The sequence below is a fragment of the Macaca mulatta genome, chromosome 4, assembly GCF_049350105.2.
Source record: "Macaca mulatta isolate MMU2019108-1 chromosome 4, T2T-MMU8v2.0, whole genome shotgun sequence".
In the NCBI taxonomy this organism is placed as follows: Eukaryota; Metazoa; Chordata; class Mammalia; order Primates; family Cercopithecidae; genus Macaca; species Macaca mulatta.
This window is the reverse complement of record NC_133409.1, coordinates 176,949,853-176,976,272: the sequence shown is the minus strand read 5'-3', so window position 1 is coordinate 176,976,272 and position 26,420 is coordinate 176,949,853. Positions and strand designations below refer to the sequence as shown.

The 26,420-nt window shown below is 39.5% G+C and overlaps 1 protein-coding gene across 2 annotated transcripts in view; it reads right to left on the bottom strand.

The window, feature by feature from the left end:
- Window positions 1–26,420, bottom strand: part of F13A1 (coagulation factor XIII A chain) — a 160,177-nt gene that overhangs the window by 82,674 nt on the left and 51,083 nt on the right. For both annotated transcript variants that reach the window (XM_078000975.1, XM_001096779.5), the window contains exons 5-6: window positions 14,764–14,882; window positions 12,244–12,351 (exon numbers count right to left, since the gene is read on the bottom strand). In XM_078000975.1, coding sequence (XP_077857101.1) covers window positions 12,244–12,351; window positions 14,764–14,882 — 227 coding nt within the window. The remainder of the gene's footprint in view (window positions 1–12,243; window positions 12,352–14,763; window positions 14,883–26,420) is intronic.

Below are 26,420 nucleotides of genomic sequence, written 5' to 3'. Positions count from 1 at the left end.
GGGCAAATAGTGACTCCTCCATACAATGAAACACTGCTACTCAGCAATAAAGAGGAATGAACTACTGAAACAAAAAAAACAGCATGGATGAAGCTCAGAATACAGGAAGGAAGCATAAAAGAAGCCTCACAAAGAGTACAAACTGCCTGATTATATTTGTGTTAAAGTCTGGAAAACACAAATCAATATATAATGACAGAAGGCTGAGCAGTGATGCGGGGTGGTACACAAATCTGGGAGTGGTTTAAGGAAGAAATTACAATAAGGAAACTTCTGGGAGCAATGGATATATTCATTATTTTGATTTTAATGTTCGTTTCATGGGTACATATACATGTCAACATTATCCAATTGTACATTAAGTACGCACATTTTATTGTCAACTATATTTCAATAAAGCTGTGAAAATCGATGAAGACTTTTAAATTAAACCAGCATCTATAGTATAATATTATTTATAATTTTAAAATTATTTCTCCTGTATAATTCAAAGAATAGAAATAGCCTTAAAACATGACCCATACTGGACTTCTGTCTAATTTTGGTCATTGGAATATGAGCAGATTCTAACTTGATACTGAAAAATAAAGAAATGTGACATTTCTTGATTCTTAAATTTCCTATAGCACAGACCTTTAATTTTGTATAGTTACTATTTCTTTCCGCTTTTAAAAAAATATGCAAGGGTATTTTTCTCCTCTGTGCACATTTTATATGGCTACGATGAAATGACTTTTCTCTGTTATAAACTGATTATATTCCATTAAATTTCATTGTTAAAAGTTATGTCCTCATAAAGGCTAGGATTTCTATAACTCTTTTAGAAAATAGTCTTATACCTAATTTTGTCCATAATAGTTTCTCAAAGACCATTGGAAATGAATTTTGATACTGGGTAACATGAACTAACATCAAAGGCCTAGTGCTAAATTTGGCAAGGAGAAGAATTATTTCCTATAGAAAATAGTTTCCAGGTTTTGTGAACCACAAGTCCCCAGCTACAGTCTGGTGGTGACCAGACTTAATCACAGGTGGAAGTGGTGTGGTGGATGTCAAATTGTGCTTCATGACATGCTAGGGTTTTGCAAAATAATCTCAGTAGTTTTGGTGTTGTGGGGTGGGGCAGGTGAGAACTGAATGTTGGTAGTCAAGGCTGCAGTCACCACCTTTCTTTAGTAATAGTTCCTCTGCTTTTTCTCTTTTACGTATTTGGATTCAATTGCTATTTGAAAAAAATTGTTCTAAAAAATAAAATTTAAAAGATCATGGTTCTGGGAACGTAGAGATCTGTTTTTGTGCCTGCTCTGCCATTTGCCAAATTATGTTGTAAGGATGGGAAGGGAGATGAGTTGAAGGTCAAGTACTCAGGTTATTCCATGGGCAGGCATCCCAGAAAATGAATAAGAAAAAAGAAATAGGGTAGCAGCAATTCTACTTCTTCGCTTGCCTGGTTCCTCATCCTTGATTTTTTTTCTGGGCTTTCACGGCACTTACAACAGCCAGGGTCACATACTTGGTCCAAAGGAATGGAAAATCATCTACCATCTCTTTGGTTTTTCATAGTGGTTTGCTTAATAACAAGCTGTTTTCTGCCTTGTTGTTGCTGGAAATGTTATTCTCTCTCCCTGGAATGTCCATCCACACTCAAACCTCTTCTTTACCTGGTGGCCTATTGATCCTTTAAAACTCAGCTGGTTTCACTCTGGGAATCTTTACTCATCACTTTGATTTGGATGTCCTTACCCTTTGATCACATAGTACTCTTTGCATAGTACTATCCATTTATCACATTGTATTGTGTCATTGTATTGTGTCATTGGTTAGACTATCTGTGTTCTTTTACCAGACTTTATGTTCACAGAAGGAAGGAAGGCACCATACTGTTTTGACAGTGTGGTATTGTCGTAAAGACATACATATAAACTAATGAAACAGAAAAGGGAGTCTAGAAATAGATCCATACTCCTGTAGACATTTGATTTCCGACAAAGTCACCAAAGCAATTCAATGAAGAAAATGAGTCTTTTCAACAAAGAAAGTCTTTGCAACAAATGAAAGCCTTTCCAACAGTCTTTTCAACAAATGCGGGTGGAACAAATGGATAAATCTGGAAAAAATAAGATATGATCCCTATCTCACACGACATCAAAAGATAAGTCAAGATGTAAATGTAAAAGTTCAAATTATAAAGCTTCAAAAATAAAACATAGGAGAAATAGTGGCAAACATGGGCAAATAATGATTCATGTGAAAGTCTTCATGTGAAAAGAACATTTACTGGGGAGGACTATTAAAGAACAATGAAAAAATTAGATTTTATAAAATTTAACAAATTTTGTTACTTAAAATACGCCATTTATAAAATATAACTACAAGCCATGGTCTGGGGAAAATACGTTCTATACATATCTGACAAACGAGAGGCATATACACAGAGCAACTATAATAATAAAAGTACAAATGACCCAATAAGAAAATCAGTAGACTTGAAAACAGGCTGCATATACATATATATATATATGGCCAATAAATATATTAAAAGATGCTCCACATCATTAGCCATCAGGGAAATGAAAATTAAAACTGTAATGAAATGTCACTATATGCCCATTTGATTGGTTAAAATTAAAAAGGTTCAAGACATCAAGAATAGGTGAAGCTGTGGAGAAACTGGAACTCTCATACATTGCTGGCAGGAATGTGTAACAGTAGAGCTGCTTTGAAAAACTAGCCAATTCTTATAAAGTTAAATATATACATACTTTCTGATCTAGGCATGCTCTCTTTAGCTATTTACTCCAGATATATGAAAACACATACACAAAAACACTTGTACAATAATGTTTATAGTAACTGTATTCATAATAGCTTCAAATTGGAAACATCTTAAACATCCATCAATAGGTGAATGGATAGACAAATTGTGATATACAATACAATAAAGCACTTCTTAGTAATGGTAAGGAAAACATTGAAAACACATGCGGTTGATGAAGTAAGAGAAGCCAGTCCTGCTTCTACTGTCTGAATCCATTTATGTGAAGTTTAAGAATAGACAAATGTAACCCATTGCAAGAAATCAGAATAGCAGCTACCTAATGAGGTGGGGGTTGACTGGAAGAAGCACAAGGGAAACTTCTGGGCTTATGGAAATGTCTATATTTTGATTGGGGTGGTGATTACCCCAATAAAAACTCTGAATTGTGCATTTAATATCCATGATTTTTTACTGTATATAAATTTTACTTCGATTAAAAAAAACCCTGCAACTAACACTAATGAATAGTATGAAGCATATAACTACCGATAATATGAATGTCCTTTGGTATATATATGACCCAAGCTCTGACAGGGGTGGGTAATTAGACTCGTTTTTCATGATAACTATTACCACAGGAAATTATTAACCTTGTCTCTCTTAGTAACTGAGGATGCTCATTTGGCCAAAACATATTTTACTAATTGACAATAATGAGAGAAATAAGCAAATGTGGACTGAGAGAACGAAACTGAGATTTCAAGGTCTCTAAGTGTGGCCTGCTTTTTTCATTGCCATACCACTGCTGCATGGTGTAGAGCTGGTATGGAACAGACCTTAATATCTGAATTAAAGGAACGGACATATTGGAGAGGGAAAAATGCAGAGCAGGAGGAGGAAAGAGAGAAGGATGTCACAGGAGGAGAGAGGAGAAAGAAAGAGGGTATGAAGGGAACCCAAGGTGCATGAAGCTGTGCATATCCTAAAGGGCTGAGCCGGCTTTGTTCCTTTGCTATCCATCTATCCTGGGGATGCTGGCCCCAGGAGACCAGAGCAGCACCAACTGCACAGCTTGGAGGGAGTGCTGTAAAGCATCCCTGTGCTTCAGAAATAGCCTGTGTGATTACAAAATAGCTGCAGCATTGAAACCTCATTCCAGGAAGCAATTCAGGGAAAGCAGACATTTAGATTGCCCATGATTATCACATTCAAGAGATGGCTTGTAATAAATGTCTGTTTTTCTCCAAAAATATGGGGTGAAGAGGCATAAGAAATGTAAGCTTAATAATTGAGAAAACTAGCTGTTTGACCACAAATGAAAACTTCATTACATTGCTGGCTTTCACCATAAGAGAAAAAAGACAATGTCTGAACAGTTCATTGTCCCCCACTGCCCCCACCTGAAAGAGAAGGATTGAATCAGACAAGGCATTATATCTGTATCCAAGGAGCTCATGTGACCTGGAGAGAGGACAGACAGAGGACAAACCCAGGGGAAATACAACATTGTGTGTGAATTAGTGGGGCCAGGCAACTCATGACCCACCTCCAGTGCTATCAGCAACCTTGGATAAAGTTACTTAACTTCCCGATACCTCAGTCTCTCCACTTGCACTTTGGTTATTTATGGAATGCGTTTATGCGATTTCTCCAAAGTGACTATGAGGATATTTTCTGCTAAATTCTATTTTCCCACAGGCTTCCAACATGTTTGCCAATTTTTTAAAAATCTTCAACAAACAGAAATGAAAATCCCTGGTGAATAAGGTGACCTTATGGTATTGTTTACTTTGAATATATTGTTGACCGTGAGTCTGCACCACCCATTCATCATTGAATTCCCTGGGTCATTTTAGGATCATAGAAACGACTTTCATTCTTAGAAATACCTTGACTTTAACTTTAATGGTTTAAAAAAATCTTTTTAGAGTTGGTAATTTGGTACTTTATTCTGTTGGACTTCAGTAACATTCTTCATTAATACAAATCAGTGGATTCTCCCAAAGTTGTCACCCTGAGAGCTCCTACTAATTAATATGTGTTGCAATTGGAAAGGTTGCAAGGAACACCAGAGGCTTCTGCCTTTTTCTGCTGTTCCAAACTGAGGAATTTCATTCCAGACATGACTAAAAGAAAGAGACAATAACACTTTTAAATAAAAGCTGATAGGGTTGGAGACTCAGAAGCTCTGGAGGGAGACTCCAGTCCATCATGGAACCTACATCTGGCAGTGGTCACCACCCAGGGAATTTTGACCTCTAGGCATCTGCGGGTTAGTAATGCAGGTATGCTGTTGTCACTTTTATAAAAGACCAGACGGAAGTTTTATCTTTACCCCCACAAAGGTGACCCCGAATCATATTCAGTGTGGTCATACTCATTATCTGGTAGAGATAATTACCACCTCCACCACCATTAGAAGTTCTCATTGGCAGTTACATAAATCTGACACAAGAATGGGGTAACAAGGCATTATTACATAATCATGATTTGTTTTGATAGATGAACTTTTTCAAAAAATATGATCCATATGGATAAATGTGAAAAAGTTCCTTGGTGGTTTACAAAGGCCAAGGACCATGCCCATTGAGCACCTGGGTCCTTAGATGTATCTACGACCGTTCATTCCAAAAAAAGAAGTTTTAGCTGCTTTACAAACCAAAGGATGAGTTAGATATTGCTTTGTAATTAAAAATTGTTCTTAATAAAACTGTTATGAAAGTACATTGTGACTGGTCTGTACGATCAAGGAATAAACTTTAGAAATAAATACAAACTTTATGTATTTATTTCTGTCTTTACAGTTCATTTGGGATGACTCAGATGTGAAATTTCTAATCAAAGTGAATTTTAAATGTAATCTGAATGTTTATAATTAAGGTTTGTTGCATGAAGAGGTTTGCTCAATGTGAGGCTTCCCATAAGATGACCAAGTAAACACTGGAAAGAAAATGAATAAAACATGGTTTTATTGTAAACCCCCTGTGGAGTTGTTTGGCAACATATCAAAGGAGTTATGTCATTACTGTCTTTTTCATGCATGGAAAGAAAAAAAATCTTTCTAAATACTGGGACAAAAAGAAGGGGAGGAAAAGATGGACAAAGGGAAAATAACTTTATTTTCTGTTTATCTGTAGGATCACAGATGCATGAGGATCAGGAGCACTAAAGTCCATTTCATCTCAAAGGTCTTGTACTGGGTCCTAGAAAAATCCAGGACCTACTCCTAATTGTGGTCAGTTTGATTTACTAGCTGGAGTTCAAGATTTTTTTATAATGCTAAAGAGTACATCGAACATCGATTGGTTAAAAAAGTTTAGTCATGAGTTAGTTCCCAAAAGGCATAGTCAGAGCAAAGTATTAATGGGGATTAATGATGGCATTGTGGTTCAATATTAGCAAAAGGCCAGGTTTAAAAATAAGTGCATACATCTCAAGGGAAGCTGGAAAGTCCAGGATGGCAGCAGTACAAACACTGAAATTTAAAAATATGTAACTATACTGACATTTTTTTCTCCCCTCCTACCTTCCTAATTTTCTCATTAATATTACCTTTTTTCTTACTACAACTGAATCAGAGTACCATGGAATCAAGTAACTGTAAATGTTGAGATCCTATAGAATAAACTTCAGTTGTGTCAACCTTAGTTTTCAAATTGCAAAGCAAGCCCCCAGAAGAGGAAATAACCCCCTACTACATTTTTCTTCAGTGCTTATGGTGACTAGCTGTATATAATTTCGACCATGGAGAAAGGGTTTCTTCAAATAATAGCGTGGTTAGTTATTACTGTGGGACCTCAGACATTCTTGTATCTTTTGATCCAATGTTTAGTCCTGGGAAAACTTTGAGCTATATTTGAGAGATTTGCTTTCCCATGCAATCCTATGCTGCTTTTTTCATTGCCATACCACTGCTGCATGGTGGAGAGCTGGTATAGAACAGGCCTCCAAAAATACCTGAATTAAAGGAATGGACATATGGGAGAGGGAAAAATGCAGAGCAGGAGAAGGAAAGAGAGAAGGGTGTCACAGGAGGAGAGAGGAGAAAGAAAGAGGGTATGAAGGGAACCCAAGGTGCATGAAGCTGTGCATATCCTAAAGGGATATTATTTCCATCAGAGAATTTGCCATGCTGAGCTAAAATTTTCTATTTACTAGCCTGTGTTCTCTGTTAGACTATAAGCTCTGTAAAGGCAGAAACTTAATTTTGTTCACAACTGTACTCCAGTGCTTAGACTGGTAGATTCGCACTAAACTCTTGTTGAACAAATGAGAAATATTGAGTGTTTTACCACTATCACTACCACCACCACCATCACCACCAGCACCACTATCACCACCATCATCACCATCATAATCACCACCACCATCACTACCACCACCATCACTCCTACCACCACCACCACCATCACCTTCACCATCTCCACCACCACTGCCATCATCGCCATCACTATCACCACCATAATCACCCTACCATCACCACCATTATCATCACCATCACCACCATCACCACCACCATCACCACTACCATCATTACTACCTCTATCACCACCAAACACCACCACCATTATCATATCATATTTGCTACCTGATCTTCTTTGTAAACTCATTCTCCAGGGTCCCAGTGCCTATGGCTATTTAGAATCCTCTGATTTATACCATTCTTCACTTATTCCCCAATTTCAAAATTCACCTCATCTGGGCTCCATTCCCTTGGGGCTCTGTTCTTTTCTAGGCGATAGCGAGTTAGTTTGATATAATAATTGTGTTATTGGTAATAATGTGTTGATAGTGGCCCTCTAAGGTGATATGATCTGAGAGGAAGGACAATATCTGGTTTCAGCAAGGCCACTTATTTGTTGTGTGACTTCGAGTGAGTGACATCACTTCCAAGGACTTCTGCTTCCTCACCCAGAAGACTCTTGGAGAGTCCTCCCCATTGCACATGCTGGTTCTGTGTGTGTTTCAACACAGATCCTCCACTGGTAATGCCTTAACCCACTGGAGTAAATATAGATGGAGGTGGTATATGTATGTGTTTCACAGTGAATAATGAGCCATTATCTGCGATAGCAGCAGCCTTTGCAGAAGCAGCTGCATCTCCTTGGGGGAAATTATCTGCCCATAGTTGCTGCCAGATCCTATCAGTCAGGAGGCAGGAACGGGCATGGACAGGTAACCACCCCAGGTGGTTGCACAGCCTTCCCTTTTCCCCAGAACCATGCTGCCCGTGTCACAATATGTCATGGCTCACCTTCTTTGACAGTCTGACTTGGGGCTCCAAGTCCATGTCTGGCTTATTCACAGAAACTTGGGGCTAGCAATAGAATGCTTTATTAATGCCATGTGAGTGAAGTAAGTGTTCAGATGGCACAAAGTTAAGCATTCTTCTTTGCTTTCTCTGGCAATTTTCCTGGTGGGAACTGTCACATCAGAAATGTATTGGAGGGAAAGCAGCCATCAAGCAATGCAATTTAAAGGAAGAAGTATAACTTTGGGCAAGTTTCTTCATTTTTTCTAATTGCTTCTCTTTTTTTTTTTCTTTTCTCTCTTAAATCAATCTGCAGTATAGCTTGGTAAAATGCACCACTCAGTATTTAAAGGAGCCTAAGCAAACGTTAGCTTATGTAAGGTTATAACATCTCAGGTCTAATCTCTAGACGATGAAAACACAGGATTTTGGGCTTGCTTTCTCCTGGGAAACTCCAACAGCCCCAGGCTGTCCAGATTGTCATAACTTTTCCTGCTTTCACATGAAAGTGAAGTAACAGTAACTCAGAATAAGAACAAGGGAAGTTACTGAATTTATAAAGGAAAAAATAGAAGAAGGGAGAGCACTATTTTGAAGAATGAAAGAATATTCTTGCTGTCAATGTGGTTTGAGCACAGAGACAAAATTTCACTTTAAAGACAAAGATGCGAGGCCAGCAGAGGTTAGTTATTGACCCTGGGTCACATAGTAAGTTAATAGCACAACCAGAATCAAGGTCCGGTCTCTCGACATGAGCTGAGTCGCTTCCCATATGATGCTGCCTTCACTTTCTTTTCGTAAAGGACGAAAACCAGCAGGTTTTGAGTGATTAAGGAAGACAGATTCACTATGCAGGTGAGAAGAGTGTTACTTACATTCCATAGGCAGGGAAACTGAGTCACAGAGGGGTTTAGTGCTGTGGTCCTCACTAAGGGTGATTTTTACCCCCAGTGGACATTTGGTAATATGTGGAATCATTTTGAGTTGTCACAGCTGGTAAGGGAACAGTTATGACAACTTGCATCCCCTGGGTAGAAGTAGGGATGTTGTTAAACATTCTACACAGGACAGCCCTCTACAACAAACAATTACCCAAGGTCACATACAATAAGTATAAATATACTGGACACTAAATATTTTTATCTGGGGATTGTGCACTTAAAATCTGTTTGAGATAGAGTTTCACTCCTGAGTGCAATGGCGTGCTCTCTGCTCACCACAACCTCGGCCTCCTGGGTTCGAGCAATTCTCCTGCCTCAGCCTCCTGAGTAACTGGAATTACAGGCATGCACCATCATGCCCGGCTAGTTTTTCTTGTTTTCAGTAGAGACAGGGTTTCTCCATGTTGATCAGGCTGATCTTGAACTCCTGATCTCAGATGATCTGCCCGACTCGGCCTCCCAAAGTGCTGGGATTACAGGCGTGAGCCACTGTGCCTGGCCCAAATTCAGATTCTTATCATCACTGAAAGTTTGCACAATTTGGGTTATCGGTGGTTTTTTTTTTTTTTCTTTTCCAACCTGTACCCACCTGTTTCCTGAAAACTCCTTGCCAACCTTCAGTGCTAGACTGGTCCTTGACTACAGTAAGCAAATTGGGCCCCAGTCATTTGCTCAGCATCTTGTCCCCACCCAGCTCCACTCTCTCCAGATACCCAGCAAGGACTGGTCTGCTCATCCTCACTGTTTCCCGGCAGCAGGGGCCCTGAGGAAAGTTCTGCCTTCTTTCATTCTCACCTGGGGGTGAAATGAGGTCTGTGTGCTATTCTTTCTGGAGAGTCTACATGCCACCTATACCTCTGCTCTGGCATTTGCAACCTGCGAAAAGGATTTCTAGCCTCTATGACCAGGCTGGGAGGTGTTTCAGAGGAATTCAGAACAACTCTGCGTCAGCCTCTGTTTTACCTGAGGCCTGGGCCCAGCCCCTGAGAAAACACACACAGCTCCGTCGCCCTGAGACAGGGTTCTGGCTAGGAGTCCACAACTTCCAAACATTTTCTTTTGGGCTCTCTAAGCGCATCTTTTCATACTAATAAAGTCAAATCATTAATTGAGAAATTTAAAGATTTTTTTGTCTTTGTTCTTTGTTTAACTACATTCAGAAGTTTCATGATAGATTTCCAGGATTTGTGAACAGGGGAGTATCTGCCTGAAGGACCAAAGAACACTTGATTTTTCTTCTATGTCATTTTTTTAAAAATTGATTTCTGGAGGCTCAGTATTTTAGCTTTTAAAATTATTAAAACTGAACAGATTTTAGAAAGCTTCACAGAGGTATTCTAAGGTTTAAAGGAGCTAATAGAGGTGAAAGTTTTTTGGAAAACCATTGAACCTTTTGTATATGTAAACAAGGATGTGATAGAAATGGAAATACTGCTCAAAATCTCTCAGGTCAGGACCTCTATCCCTTAACACCCAAATTCTCCCCCTCCAAAAATAAAAGCAAACCATTTTCCAAATGGATTTTCTCTGTCTAGTTTTAAACTTTTTAATTGGGATATACATTTTCAAACTTAGAACTTCATAGGCTTTATATGATTAATAAAATCTCAAGGCAATTTGCATTAGGAATATGTGTGCTTATTCAATAATTAACAGCTTCCGCTTGGCCAGCTGCCACCACAGACCCATTAGGTTAACTGCTTCCTGTCTGCTCCCCTTTTGCACTGGCTTGTGTTAGGCAGTGATTTCTGACTTCTGGGTGCGTAAAAGTACACACAATGTGTGAGTAGGCTTATGCTGATGAGCGTGCCGTTTCAGAATGCTTCAGAAGGAATTAATTTAAATTTAACCACTGCTAGCTGTTGCTTCCTCTCTCACTGCAAAATTGTTATGGTAACTTCAAAGAAGAAAAAGAGAAATCTTGTGGGCAAAACAGTAAAAATAGTGATCACATGCAGGTCTGATACGTGTTTGTTATAAATGGTCAGGACACTTTTGTAAACATTTCCCAAATTCAACATTCCCCCAAATCTTTGGAATTCATTGTCTTCTCACTATGGAATGTAAATGCACAGAAAACAAAACTGGCTTTACATGTTGGTTTCTACTTTCACCTTTTATGCTCCGCTGTTTCTTAAATTTACATGTAGCTTAGTTATTAATAAAATAAAAGCAACCATTCTTAAAAGCTAACCAGAAATTATATTTCAAATCATTCTCAGTCTAATATTTTTATATTAACAATACTGATTTCATTTAGCTCAAAAGAATATACAAACCAAACTCAAACATAACATTCTTTCTAAGAAAGAATTTCTTAGAAAACTTAAGGAAATTGATAATATATTTCTTTTTCTCAGTCTTTGATTGTTTGAAATACCAAGCAGCTTAACATTTCATCAGAAATAATCTACTCTTCAGCCAGATTGGATACACTTCTCTATACCAAAGTCTGGCTCTCCATGCTGGGTACATTGATATAATCCAGGACTGCACGGGTCCTGGACATCCCATTTAATCCACGTCCCACACCTGGCCCCACCCTTCCCACTCATGGGAATTCTGTCTCCTTTCTCAGAAAGTTGTTCCACTGCAGAATCTCTGCATTCTCAAAGTTGTTTTAGGATATCTTGCAGAGAGCAGTATGGAAGGCAGAAAATGTCTAGATTTGAAGTCAGCAGACCGGAGTTCTAGCTGCGGCTTTGTCACTGACAGCTGTCCTTACCCTGTGTCCTAACTTGTCAAAGGGCATGAGTAATGCCTGCCCTACTTACCTCACAGGATCCTGCAAAGAATCAATACCCACTTCATAAGTGAGAAAGCCCTACAGTGACACATCCTTGTGACAGGAGTCAGGATGAGACGCAGCCATTCATTTCTTCACACCTACTATCAGTGTGAAAATGGAGAACAGCTGTGCCTTGCACATCTTCTGTGCACCTTGATGTTTGGTTGATCAACTGTTTGATTATAGTCATTGACATTTTTGTCTGATCACTCCTCAGTCCCTAGGCAAGGGGTTCTTAAGAATAAGTGGTCTATAGTATCATGATATCTATCATTGTTTGTCCGAAGCCAAAGAAACATACAGTATTGAGATGATAATTCTGTTTTATAGCACATGATGAACTCAGAAAATTCCAGGAGCTATACTGGGTGTCAGAAGCTAGAATCTTACAAATGAAAGTTTATGAAGTGCAAGTCATCATTTCAGCAGCTCTTAATGAACTGGCATCTATACTGAGGCGAATGATGGGTGTAATAGATTTTAGGTGTCAGTAGTTGCTGCTTACCATTGCAGACCCCACACGGCTGACTTTGATGGGATTCCCTCTTCCAGAGAGGTCCATTTGCGCTCTGTCCATCACATACAGGCAAGTGTCCAGGATGCCATCTTCAAACTATTTGGAGAAGAAAAAAAGAGAAACTACTTAGTGTTCACTCTGCAAGCAAAATATTCTCCGATGAAAAATAACATGAAACCACAACCGAATGTTTAGAAATGTGTGTTTCCTGTATAGTGATCTCCCGTAATCTTTAGTATGAAATATTAAAGTAGAAGGAAAGAGACACCTTCTTTTTTTCATTAAAGTGAATAAGAATATAAAAGCAAGCCAGAAACATAAACAGAACTACTAGAGAGTTGATAGACTCAGGGATCATGAGCTGACTTGAAGTTCTTCAGAAAATGATTCAAGTTAATTTAGAAGGTCTTTTCAACATATTGGCTCCTGTACCCAAGAAGAAGGAATGAATGATTTACCAAAGTCAGGCCACAGTCTTAGGACCTTGAAAGTAATGTAAGCCCTCCTGCATTTCGAAAATAAAGAACTCTCAGGTGTATCACAGGAAGGTGCTTCACACTACTTAGTTTGCACCCAGAGAGTAGGAGACTTCATATAGTGACTGTCCCTCTAAGGTTTCCCCTCTTCTGAGACAAGGTGGACCCCAGGATCAAGAAGAGGGCAGAAGGCTGCAGAAAGTAGATTACATTATCAAGGGAGGAGTCTGGTACCAGTTCAATTTCCTTAGAAAGAACTGCTGGCCACAGGCAATACCAGAATTTTCTTAAAAAGGACTAAAGATCAAGTTGCAAGACAGGAAGATTTTACCTATACTGCACCTCACTGTCGTAAGAGATTTTCTTGAATACAGAAACCTCTGTGCTATTCACCCAAGTGCTTGTGACAGAAACCACAATCATAAAGGTTAATTACCACGCAATTCTTTATTCAGTCCAGTTAGAATACCCACTCTGGGTTTATCCCAAACTGACAGGATGGATGCAGTAATGGGTAATTGCACTAGTTCTTCAGGTATGCAAATAGCTCAGTATTTTGGTTCTTATTAAGCAGCTTCTCTCAGCTATATTTGCTGGGCATGATAGCAACTAATTTGAGAGTTAAAGAAATAGTCATAGAACTGATTGATTCCCTGCATCACTGTAAACACATGGCTGATTATCCTGGCCAAAGGGCACAAACCAATAGCCTCTTTGAGTGACAGAAGATACAGTCAAGTGACTGTGCTCCAGGGTGGCTACCCAAAGGCGTGCCTGCAAGGAGTGCCCTGACTGGGCTTGGGACACCTTTCCAGACCTCCTTGCTGCCCACCTTGATGACTTTTCCCCTTGTTAGCTATCTATAGATTGTCACATTTGGGCCATAAATAGAATTACCAGGCTAAAGGCTAGAAATTGGGAACCCAAGAAAAGGGCATCAGGCAGTAGGCAGTATCATCGAGGGTTGCATATCACTGAGGAGGGGATGGCTTGAAACCAGGGAATCAGGCAGGAATCCAAAAACAGGGGGTGCCAATGTTGTTCATAGCTTGGCAGGAAATCAGAAATGCAGGCGGGCAAGCCTGAGCACTGGGCATGTAATTCTCCAGAGTCAGGGTGAAGAAGCTGGTCACAAAGCCAGGTAGGCAGGATGACACAGGTACTGGAGCAGTGGGTGAGGAACACAGGGAGATCCCATATGGAAGTCAAAGCAAGGCATCCGGAGCCAAGAAAGTACCCTGTGACCACCAGATTCTGTGAAACCTCCCCGCTGGATGCCCAGCGCAATGATGCACAATTCCAGCCATCCCAGCCAAAACTCCTGAGAAATGACATTCACCTCCTCTCGTGTCACTAATTAAAAATCATTTTGAAATCACAGGACAGGCATTCATTTATGGAAACTGGTAAAATATCATTCATTTGCTCCATTGTTAAAGATACCAAACCGAAATAGTTTGAATGATCGAACGTCTTAAAGAAATGCCATTTGTTACTTTATGTCTAGACAATAACTTGAGTTTGCAGCTGATAAAATCTTTCTGTGTAAAAGCTCAGTGGGTCTTCCTTTGATGAAATGATAACACACTTTTCTAATTAGCAGTACCCTAGGCTAACACTTTAAAAAAAAAAAAAAAAAGAAGAGGAAGAAGCCATTTCTTTGATTTGGGCACACCCCTTGCAGTATCCTTTGCATCACTTTCAAAATACCTTTCTTTATAAGCCAGGTTGAACTAATGAAATTTCGCTGTTCTAAGTGGCCACAGCATTTCTCTATAGAATGCCACATTATTCATGGAGTCTCTCATTTCTGTAACACTGTAATACCCAGAGATATGTGGTTTCAACTGATAAATTATGCAGTTGTCTTTATGAGTCCCTACTCCTAAGCTCTCTGCCTTGCAGTCTCAAATCCTAAAAAGCAGGAAATTGTGCTTGTCTAATATCGATATATGGCACCCTGAAGGGATACATGTGACAAAAAATATGAAGTAAAAATATCCTTGACAATAGCAAATTTTAAGTGGCTCACCTGACCATAGCTCCAGCTTCTGGTCTTGATGTCATTGACCTCTCCATAAAAAATTACCCCAATGTCATTCAGGACATACTCTTCTCTTTCTTTCTCATTGTCCAGGTACACAGCATCATCTGCATCAGGGTTTAAGCATAGCGACCATTACCAAACCAGACTGTTTCCAAACACTTGCAAGTTGATTGTGTTTCTAAACTGCATTTTATCACCCAAATTTTTAAAAAATGACCTTTGTTTCACTAAGCATAGCTCATTTTCCAATATTTTTAGTAATGGTGAACATAATCAGCACCAAAGTTCAGTCCGTAAACAACGACATTTGTTAGCAAAATGCTGACAAACTCTGACTCTTTAAGTTCCAAGCAGGAGAATTAAATTGATATGTCTCATTAAACGTTTTATGATTCTGGTGCATCAGTAGTTCCAGAATTCTATGATGCTGATGTAAATCTGTAACACAAATTAAGATATAATTTCCAACCTTTTAACATTACTAGAAAACTAGATGAATTGAAAATGGTTTTTAAGACAAATCTGGGACACATGAGAAGGCAACAGGCTAATCTGTCATGTCATGCCTGTTTTGTGGCCCATTGCTGGCAGGAGGGAAGCAGTAGGTCATCTCCTTTTAATGAAAGATACATGTGGATGTGCTAGTATGTGTGTGTGTCCAACCAGCTTCCCTGGCCAGTGTCTTTCATTGCAAGGACTTTTCTTCCCTGTGGCTAGAATCTCAGGAGGGTCATGCTCCCCATCTATCCACTTGGTCATCAGTCTGGTACTTATTCCCAGGCCTGGTGGGAGAGCAGCAAAACATCTTTAACACAGACAGGATCCTACAAGTGTAAATCGTACTCAGGAAAATGTGTGTGTTTGGGACAGGCATCTATACGTTTTTAAATGAATTCTACCTCAAGGTAATGAAATAATTGATTATAATAAATGCAAAAGGAATGGTAGAATTAGAATGTCACGATCTTGCAATCCCTAATGAAATAATGAATTGAGGCAGAAATAATTCGTTAAGAAGGGAACTTCATAATGGGTGGATGAGACTGATAAAACGTGAACCGGATACTATTAATAAACCTAAATATATGTACCTCCTGCTAGGATGAATGTCCTAGGAAGCAATGGCATGACTTATGAAGTATTTTTGCCCCTTCCTCAAAAAAAAAAAAAAATACCACTTGAAGCTGAATCAGATACAGTCTCTAGATCTAACTAGCTGCTTAACAGAAAATGCCACAGTGGTTAAAAAAAAAATCCCACAGTGGTTAGAGAAACATATTTCATGACACCAGGGGATGGAATCAGCAAAATTCAGAATATAGAAAGTTTGACATAAAAAATGACTCAGTTTCAGCCATAAGTTTGTAGCATGAAGAAACAGATGATGAGGATTACTCTAGAGGAAAATATTTAAGTGACATATCAACCAAATTTAATCTACAGACTTTAATCCAAATCAGCTAACTAAAAAGATAATTTTTAGACATTGGGAAAATTAGATTAAAGATAGTTCATTAGATAATACCAAGGAGCTCTTGTTGATTTGTATTAGCTGCAATAATTATACACAAATACACATAAACACATGCATACACACATATGTACATATGTATCTATGTATACTGTATATATGCCTATTTTTAAAAAGCTGCATGCTAAAATATGTACAGGTAAAATAATATGATTACCAGAATTTATTTGAAAATGCTAAGGCAAAAATAAGGGAAAAAAGGATAAAGCAAATGTGACAAAATCTTGATAACTATTAAGTCTGAGAGACACATAAGTAGATACTCATTGTGCTATTCTTTCTGCTTTTGAGTTTGTCTGAAAATATTTATATGAAAAATTAACTTTGTCAAAAGGTATACAACCCAAATACAAAATGAACACATACAAACTGTTTCCAATTGGATATGAACATTCAGGAATGTAAAGATATAAATTCTACCCAAATTAGTCTATAACCAATGTGAACCCAACCAAACCTCTACTCAGAAGTTTTAGAACTTTGCATGCTCATTCAAAAGCTTATCTGGAAAAAACAATGTGAAAGAAAACAGCCAGGCAGGGTGTGGTGGCTCATGCCTGTAATCCCAGCACTTTGGGAGGCCAAGGCAGGTGGATCACTTGAGGTCAGGAGTTTGAGACCAGCCCGGCCAATATGGTGAAACCCCATCTCTACTAAAAATAAAAACATAAGCCAGGCATGGTGGTGTGTGCCTGTAATCCTAGCTACTCGGGAGGCTGAGGCAGGAGAATCACTGGAATCCAGGAGGCTGAGATAGCACTACTGCACTCCAGGGTGGGCAACAGAGCTAGACTACTCCGTCTGAAAAAAAAAAAAAAAAAGAGAAAATAGCCAAAAACTAATCTGTTGAGAAAGAAGAAAAATTGAAGGACTTGTCCAAAGGTAAATAGAACTTTGGACCCCAATTTATAGTTTCCTGCATCTACGCCCTTTGCCATGTAACTAGCAGTTGGTCCCTCTAAATGTGGAATATCCTTTCTTAACTTTAGGCTTATTTTTGGCTAATGGGGTGTTAGCAGGAGCAATGTTGGCAGAAGCAAGTAGGGGTCTAAAATATGACTGCACAGCTGAGCATGTGATCATACAAATCTGCTATTAGCTGGAGGAAAATACGCCCCAGCAAGCCCATTGGTCAAAGAAGGATGAGAGACACTGGAGCAGAGGGTCTCTGGAGCTCTTAGGGAGAGACGGATCCTCTCCAGCTATTCCCACCTGAAGCAGAGTTGGCCAGTCAAGCCCAGTCTGGATGAGCCCAACCCCAGCCAAGCCCCAGATCCATGAACAAGTGCTTATTGCTGTATGCCACTAAGATTTTCTGGTTCTTTCTTATGTCGCATTAGTGTGATTATAGCTAACTGAAACAAAGCTACACTTAAAACTGACATTAGCACAGTAATGGACAAATACATGGCAGGAGCTAGATGTGTATTAAATCTTAGTAAATAATAAAGATGGCACTTAAAATCAATAGGTAATAATAGATCTGATCAATACGTGGTGTTTTGACAGCTGGTTATCCATGTAAGAAAAAAAGTGACAGTAAGATCTCTTTATCCCACTGTATACAAACTGTACCCTTGGATTTAAGAGGCACATGTGTGTCTCTTCCTGACAATCTTTATTTCACCTGACATGTTCCAGATATAAGCAGATAGAGAAACATAACATTCAATAAATATATGAAAAAATGCTCAACTCTACAAATAATCAGAGACATAAAAACCAAATTAACCATGAAATACCAATGAAATACCATAATTCTCCTACCATACTGGCAAATATTAAAACAAATGGTTAACCACCAGTGCCAATGAGAGTATGAAGAGATGGATACTCTCATCTACTATGGCTGTAGTGTAAAAAACTGCAGCCTTTTAAAAGGAATTAGGCAATATCTATGCAAATTTAAAATATGAATTCACTTTGCCCAAGCAATGCTATTTCTAGATGTCTATTCTGCAGAAACATTCGTACAAAATGTATGTGCAACCTTCAAAATGGCATAGCATGCTATAGTGAAAATGGGAAACAATCCAAATAGTTGTAAACAAAAGACCAAACTAATATGATATGACCATACCAAGCAGCCATTAAAAAGAAAATGCATGTACTGATATAGAAAACGCTCCAAGATACACTGTGTGAGAAAATGAGGTACAGAGCAACAGGTTGACACAATCTCATTTGTAGTTTAAAAAAACCTAAATTCTCTAGGTATATATATGCAATCAATATATAAAATAATAGCAAAGTATCTGTAATGATATACACAGTTAAAGTTGGTTTTCTCTGGGGATTCTCTAGGATTGGAAGATTGGTGAAAAGGAAAGTTTACTTTTAGCCACATATATGTACATGTGTGTTTATTTGAAAAGAACAATATATTCAATTAATTGCCAATTAAAAATGAGAAACACTGAAAATACTTTAAATGGATGACATTACAACAAAATGTTAATTGTTGGTATCTCTGATTTGTAGATCTTTGAGTTCTTTTTATGCTTTTATTATTTTTATTTCTATAATGAGACTTTTCCATCAGAAAAAGTTATTTTTTAAAATGTGTTTCCATTTAAGTGAAGCTACCCATTTAATAAGAGGCTAACAAGTCCAACTTTTATGCATTAGTTTTTCTTTAAGAGCAATATAGGGTTGTACTCTTTTTTATTATCAATGTCCTTAAGCACAACTTTTTTCTCCTTCTTTACGTCTCCCTGAACCCTTTCCTTTCCAGTACAGACTGAATTAAACCTCGTTCCCTTAGTGCCCTATGGAGGCTGGGGTAACATTTATCCCACTGTATGGACATTGCCCTTTAATTATTATATTTATTGAATAAGTATGTGTTTAAGTACTTACTACTTAATTTTTTTAAGTAGCAGCATGTAAATAAGCATTGTTACACTGCTTATTTACCACCAGGAACTTTCTAAGTGCTTTAGAACAGGACACATGAACTCATCAACACTCATAACATCCTTGTGAGGAAAGTAGCCCCATTTCACTGACGAGGAAGCTGAGGCAGAGAGCAACATAACTTCTCCAAGGTCGTACAGCTAGTGAGTTGCAAAGCTAAGATTTGAATAAGCTGCCTTCCAAGTAGTCCATGGCTCTTGGGTCCAAGGGATCAGATGACTGTGTCCCCAGCTCCCAACACTGTGCCTTGGAACACGGTAGGAAGTCAATCAATGTCTACTGAAAGAATGAGAGATGGGGACGATGTCTGGAGCTTAGAGAGTAAGGAAGAAGTCCAAGAAAATGAAGGATTTACCTTTGGGCTTTGCGTTAGTATTGATGGGAAGTGATAAATTTAGGTGGCAAAGCATGAATAGGGAGGAGTTCTGGAGCTCCAGACTAGGCCACTCTTTCCCTTCCAATGCTTGAATTAAATCTCACCTCAAACAGGCAGACATTATCATGAATCCACAATATGGCAAGGAAGTCAAATGGGAAGGCTTGATTTTAATTTTAAATTTATTTATGATTTTGAAAAGAAGATTGAGGGTGGAAAGCAGTGCTTTATTTCCCCTGCTTTTATTCAGATCTGTCACTTTAAAATATAGTTGTCCAAAGCAACGTTAAAAAAAATTGTATCACGATGGAAACTCCAAAAAACTCCCTATGTTTGGAAGGCTAACAAAAATAGAAAAATGGAATCATTTGCCCCTGGAGATTTTTGCTGTTGGCTTTTTGATAGTGTTTTTGTTTGTTTTTAATTTTCTGGTTAGCTTCAGAGGGGTGGGGTTTCACTAAGTTTCAGGGGAAGCTAGTTCTTCACTTAGCAAAATGGAAGACTCGACTAATAGGAGAAACAAACTAACAAACAACTCACTATTCTAGAAACCCAACAATTTGGACTGGTAGAAGGTAGATGTGTGTGAGGCTTGTGTGGAATGTGGGAGCTGGGAACTCAACTGAGGACTGAGGGGAGAAATATGGTCTAGACAGTTCCCAGAGTAGGAGTGGCTGCACCTTGGACCAACAGACAACTCTTTGATCGCAGGGGACCTCTGGCAGACAACCACCATTACAATAAAACTCTGAGAAAAACAGATTACACATGGCACCATTGGTGAGTGTGGCACAGCACCTCCATCCACTGCCCAGAGCAGCTCTGTCACCAGAACAGACCTTCAGAATGCCTCGTAAATAACCACCCTTGCAGGCTGACTAACAATTTACAAGAGGCAAGTAGTGAAGAATAATGACCTCATTTATTTTGCTGTTCCTCTGGTGGGAATAGAAGGGTAGTTAAAAAAGAAAAGAGTGGGCCGAGAAATTTTAGGGTGGATTTCAGTCACCCTCTGACATTCCCACTGTCCTCCCCACCCAGAGAAGGTAAGGGTTTATAACAAACATGTAAAAACAAATGCTGAACCTATTGATTTTAGTATCTGTATAACCTCTTTGTGAGAAGGAGGATCATTCATCATTGCATGGGCTTGTACCTTCCTTCTGCTTGTTTACATGCTATTTCAAAGTCAGAGCAGGTTCCATTTCCTTGGTCATTAGGCTCAAGCCTAGCAAAGGGAGCCTAGGAATTAAACAAAACTATGGTGGCAGAACAGCTATCCTACGCAGTCTCTTTCAGCAGTTTAACCAGAGTTTGGTGTTGTTTCTAATCCTTCAGAAGGAATAATGGTTTGGCCCTTCAAAAAGGCAAAATGTGTCCCCATTTAGGGAAGGAAGGAATTTAGAGCGAGGGGATTAGGAATGACTTCCACTTGCTTCCCCCTTTATGTAAAAGCTGAGCACCACTAAAAAGAGGAACGATTCATGCTGGGAGTGTGTAATCACTCTTAGAGGGAGTGGCTTGATCTGCAGAGCAAAGGTGACTCCAGACTAGTGTCACCATGATAGGTTTTTCCATCACAAGGTACATCAAAAGGGGTGGCAGATTCTAACAGGCTGTGTGTGCTGCGGCATACCAGGAGTAACTTCGTGTCGCTGGGAATTGTGAACATATTAAAGAATGGTGTTTCTAGAGTCTGAGCTTTTTATTCTGGAAGGATCCAAACCCACTGCCTTTCTAAAGTGATTTCATATAGCCACTCCAGAGACCTTGCTTGCCTACCTAGTAACACTGGAATGGAATCAATCTATGAAGCACAAGCAAGTGGTTCCTCAACAGTCAGTTGAGTTTGCTTCTTCCCTTTTAGGCCCTTCAGTATAAAGTGGAGTAGTTCGCCAGGACTGGTATCCTCGGAATAACAATGACTAACACCCCTTCTCTTGGAGACCTTTGAGCCTAGACCAGAATTTGCACCCTCAGGCTACCGCCATTCATCCACCAATCCACAGATATTGATAGTGTATCTCCCACCATGCTCACGATAGCACAATCACCCGTGTGTGCATAGTATAACATAGTTTACATTCCTTACAAACATGTTGAATTACAGCTCATATCAGCTTGAGAAGGTTATTGGATTTGTGCTAATTTGCCTATTTTGCTGGTTAAGGGCTTTTTAGTGTACTGAGATATCTTCAGAAGATAGACTATTATTCATGAAGTAATTCTACAAAGAAAATGTCAGAGCTTCTTTACTTAGTACATATCCTCTAAGGGAGCCTGTGCCCTTGTTGGTATGCTTTAATTTTTTTTTCCCAGAGAAAGCTTTTATTTGATCTTGTAAATATCAACCGGAATTTATTTATTTATTTATTTATTTATTTAGGCAAAATTTTCCACATTGATTAGGTCATCACAGAATCTTCTCAGCTGGCCATCTACTGTTTTATTCTTTTTCTACACAAGGCCAGATAATGACAGGTTTTGTTTTAGAAATATAAGCGCTTACCCTGACTGAGTCAGGATGCCCCAGTTTGTACCTTAATTTTCTATAGGACTTTGAGAAACGCATGTAACATCACAGAACCTGCTTTCTCTCTTGAAATCTGAGTCTGATAATCATCTCCTTGCCTCTCAGAATGGTGATTATGAGTTCAGTTCAGCAAACACTTACCGAACATTGACTCAATTCCAGGCGCCACGTAAGGCTAAGTGAGATAAGGATTATGCCTTCCAAACACACAGTCTAGGGAGATACTGACTATGAACACACTTTGAAGCATATAAGAGACTCTACAAGAAAGGAATTGTAAACCACATGAATTGGTGGATGAATGTGACTCTGCATTAGACTCTTCCAACCATGCTCTTTCTAGAAAGACCTTGTAAAAACCTTTGCACCTCAATCCCGGGGTCACCTACATGCCACTGGAAAGGAAGTTTACTGTGAGCTGTCTGGGATCCTTTCTTATTATAGGGCCACACTAAATGATCCTCGCTTGGCATAAGAAGCAGAATAAGTCTCTACGTGATTCAGACACTAGGAAGAATGATACATACTATTTTATTTAAGACGATTATTGAGTAAATAAAGGTTAAATTTTTTGCATAAGCTTTTTAAAACTTCATAAAAATTCAATTAACCAACTATTTGATTACTATTCTATGCAAACACTGTTCTGGGTGCAAAGCTAAGCCACTGGCCAGTCTCTCCTCATTCCCCAAATAGGTCGGAGTCCCCAGTTTTGTGTTCTTGTTGTACACTGACTTATTTTAGTATTTTTTACAATTGTAATTAGGTTTTTATTAGGAGCTCATTTGTAAAATCCTTGCTAGAAGCTATATGAAGATTGTGTCTGCCTTTTTCACTGCCATAGTCCTAGTACCTAATTCAGTATTGACTTTGAATTTTTATGAAGGAATACATAATACTGTTGAAATGTGCACAGGTCATTGTGTTGTCATGGGCATGGGATGAGACATACTATCAATATTTGTGGATTGATGGATGAATGGCTCTAGCCTGAGGGTGTAAGTTCTGGTCTGGGCTCAACAGTCTCCAAGAGAAGGGATGTTGGTCATTGTTACTCTGAGGACACCAGTCTTGATGACTTACTCCATTCTGTACAAAAGGGGCTAAAAAGACGGTATATAAATACAAAGCAAATAGCCTGAGGATGAATTTAATAATAAAATACAAGTGGGTCATATTTATTTATTTGCTACTAAAAGCATCCAAGATATTGGAAACATACTGATTTATTCATATTCAATTAAATTGATTTATTTGTTTAAAGAAAAACGAAAAAATGCATTGAATAAAAAGGAAATATTAGATGCTAATTTGGTGTCAGATGCTAAGAGAGAAATCCACACACACATCACCCACAGGCACACTCCTCCCAGCACACCAGATATGGTTTTGACTTTTCTCAAGATAATAAGGTCTGAGATTACATTTACAAGTTATCTGCAACGATAGGGTGCAGCGGACCTAAAGAGTATTTACTTGGGATTATTAAATCAACACAGCAAATATTTGTTAAACCTCAAGTGTGCCAGAGCCTATGGATACGAGGCTGAATGAGGTGAGGGAAAAGCAGTGATGGAGAATGGGATGGGGGACCAACTTATCAGGAGGAGAAAGATCCCTTAAAGGTAACTGATGCCCAATCAAAAATACTGTGCAGTGCTTCTCCAGAGTACTAGGCACAGATACCAGAAATCTAAATCTTTCAGAACCCACTATCTGGCACTAGTGCTAGACTACCAAACTGGAACATTCTATATTTACATAGTGAAATACATTCAATAATTCAGAGTTCCTGAGTCGTTAGATAAACATGATGAATTCATAATAACTGCCCGTCTCACTCCTGCTGTCTTTGTAGGTACAGTTCTCTCTAACATCCAGGAGAAGGGTTTCCTCCCAGAATGGACCCGAAGCCCGGTTAGCACCACTAAACTAAAAACTAAGCAATTATTCTCCCTGCATGAACCCCTGCCTTCACTGGTGTGGCGTTGCTATTGATCCCCATTAATGATTTAGTGATTAAGGAGGATAAATTGCCTACGAATGCAAAGAAGGCTGAAGGGCCCTCAAGAGCACAGCTGAGCATTCTCCTATCAATAAGTGCTGTGCGTGCTGCTGTGATTTTCAGCCCAGTGTCCCGTGCCACCTCGGACCAGAATCTTGTTCACCTGGCTCTCTTTTGACAATTTCTGGAAACAGTTTTCCTTCTCATCTTCTGCTATCTTTTTCACTTGGGCGACAGTCTCACCCTTCTCTTTTGACCTACTTTCCAATTACCAGGCCATACCGCTGAGTCCTTTGTTATGCATTAACACACACAAGCATAAAACTGCAGGTGATTGCTGGGCTACAGTGTCTGTGCTTGCGTGTGTGTGGCGGGGGGGAGCAGGGGAAGTTCATCATATCATCCCATTTTTGGGTTATGCTTTGCGTGCTAGGCTGGGAAAACCACACAATGAGTAAAGTGAGGAGATGATCTCTTTCTCTCACTTCATTTAAAAGAAAAGGTGTTCAGTGCCCAAAAGCATGGTTGTTGGAAGAGACCAAGCGACAAAATAATAAAGCTCACTGGACCCTTCTGCATTAAGGAAGGAGAATCTGTTCCTGGGACAGAATGGGAGAGAAAAGTTCAGAGAATAAAAGAGAACAGTAGGAGAGAGAGAAGGGGTGGTAAGGAGGAGACAGACTGGAATTAGGTTCAGGGTAGAGCCAGTGAAATTTTAAGAAGAGTAAATTATACTCTCCTGAGGTGTTTGTTTGTTTGTTTGTTTTGTTTTTGGTTTTGGTTTTTGAGACTGAGTCTCACTCTGTCGCCCAGGCTGGAGTGCAGTGGTATGATCTCGGCTCACTGCAACCTCCACCTCCTGGGTTCAAGCAGTTCTCCTGCCTCAGCCTCTTGAGTAGCTGAGATTATAGGCACACGCCACCATGCCCAGCTAATTTTTGTATTTTTAGTAGAGACGGGGTTTCACTATGTTGGTCAGGCTGGTTTCGAACTCCTGACCTCACGATCAGCCCGCGCGGTCTTCCAAAGTGCTGGGATTACAGGCGTGAGCCACCGCGCCTGGCCCTGCCTCCTGAGTTTTTAAATTATTGCTTGTTGTTTTTCTTTCCTCTGAGAGACAGGCTGGCCAGGCTGCCTTGAACTCCTGGGCTCAAGCAATTCTTCTGCCTCAGCTTCCCAAGTAGCTGGGACTGCAGGCTACCCTGGGGACCATGCCCAGCTTTATAGTTTTGTGATTATCATGAAACCAGTGGTCCTCTAAGTGTTAACCCTGACCAGCAGCAACAGCATCCCCTAGGAACTGGTTAGAAATGCAAATTATCAGGCCAGACCTCAGACCTATTCAGTCTGAGGGTGCTGCCCAGAGATGGCTGAACAAGCCCTCCAGGTGATTCTGATGTGCTCTAAGCGTGGTGACCACAGAATGCATCCTTCCTCCTCTTACTCTCCGTCCCAAACTGCAATTAAGGTCTGGGCATCCACAGATGTTGTGTGTGACTGTTTTTGTTGTTGTTGCCAACGTTGAAATTGAAGGTGAAGGTCAAGTTTCTCACTTGCAGCAGCACAGGGGGAAGTAGGATTCCTAGAGGCAGAGGCAGCCATAAGGTCAGAAATCCCTACAGAGTTTGCAGATGTTTGGGCCTCCACAGGTCAAGTAATGAAGAGGATTGTGCTAGTTTGCCCTGTGTTCTGGAAGCAGGAAGGACCCTCCCGGCATGTGCCTGTAATAAGTTCACCTTCCACCTTCCAGATGACTAGCTCACATCTTCCTTATCAAGCCTCTCATGCCCTTCCTTACTGCTGCTTCTCAACACATGACTTTGCTTTACACTTCACTGACAAAAAAAAAAAAAAAAGAAAAGTCACGAAATGGTAACAACCTCATTCTCCTTCCATTAAACTAGAAAATCTGCACCCCTCTTCTTCTCTTTTACTTCTGTCTCTGGGGAGGGTAGATAGCCCCGCCCATCACAGGCTCTTCACCTGTTCCCTGGATTCCAACCACTCAAGGATTTCACTCCTAAAACTTCTCAACCTTGGCTCCAATAATCACCTCCAGAGCTTTTAAAAACTCTGAAGCCCAGGCTGCAGTCCAGAGCAATTACATCAGAATGCCTGCATGGGGGACTGAGGCATCTGTAGTTTCAAAGCTTCCCAGATGATTGCAACGTCCAGCCAAGGTTGTGAACCACTGTCCTCTCTCTGGACTGCAAACTCTCTTTCTTGGTTCCTCCCCATCACGATAAAATAACACCCACTCTCTCTTGTCTTTAAAAAATTC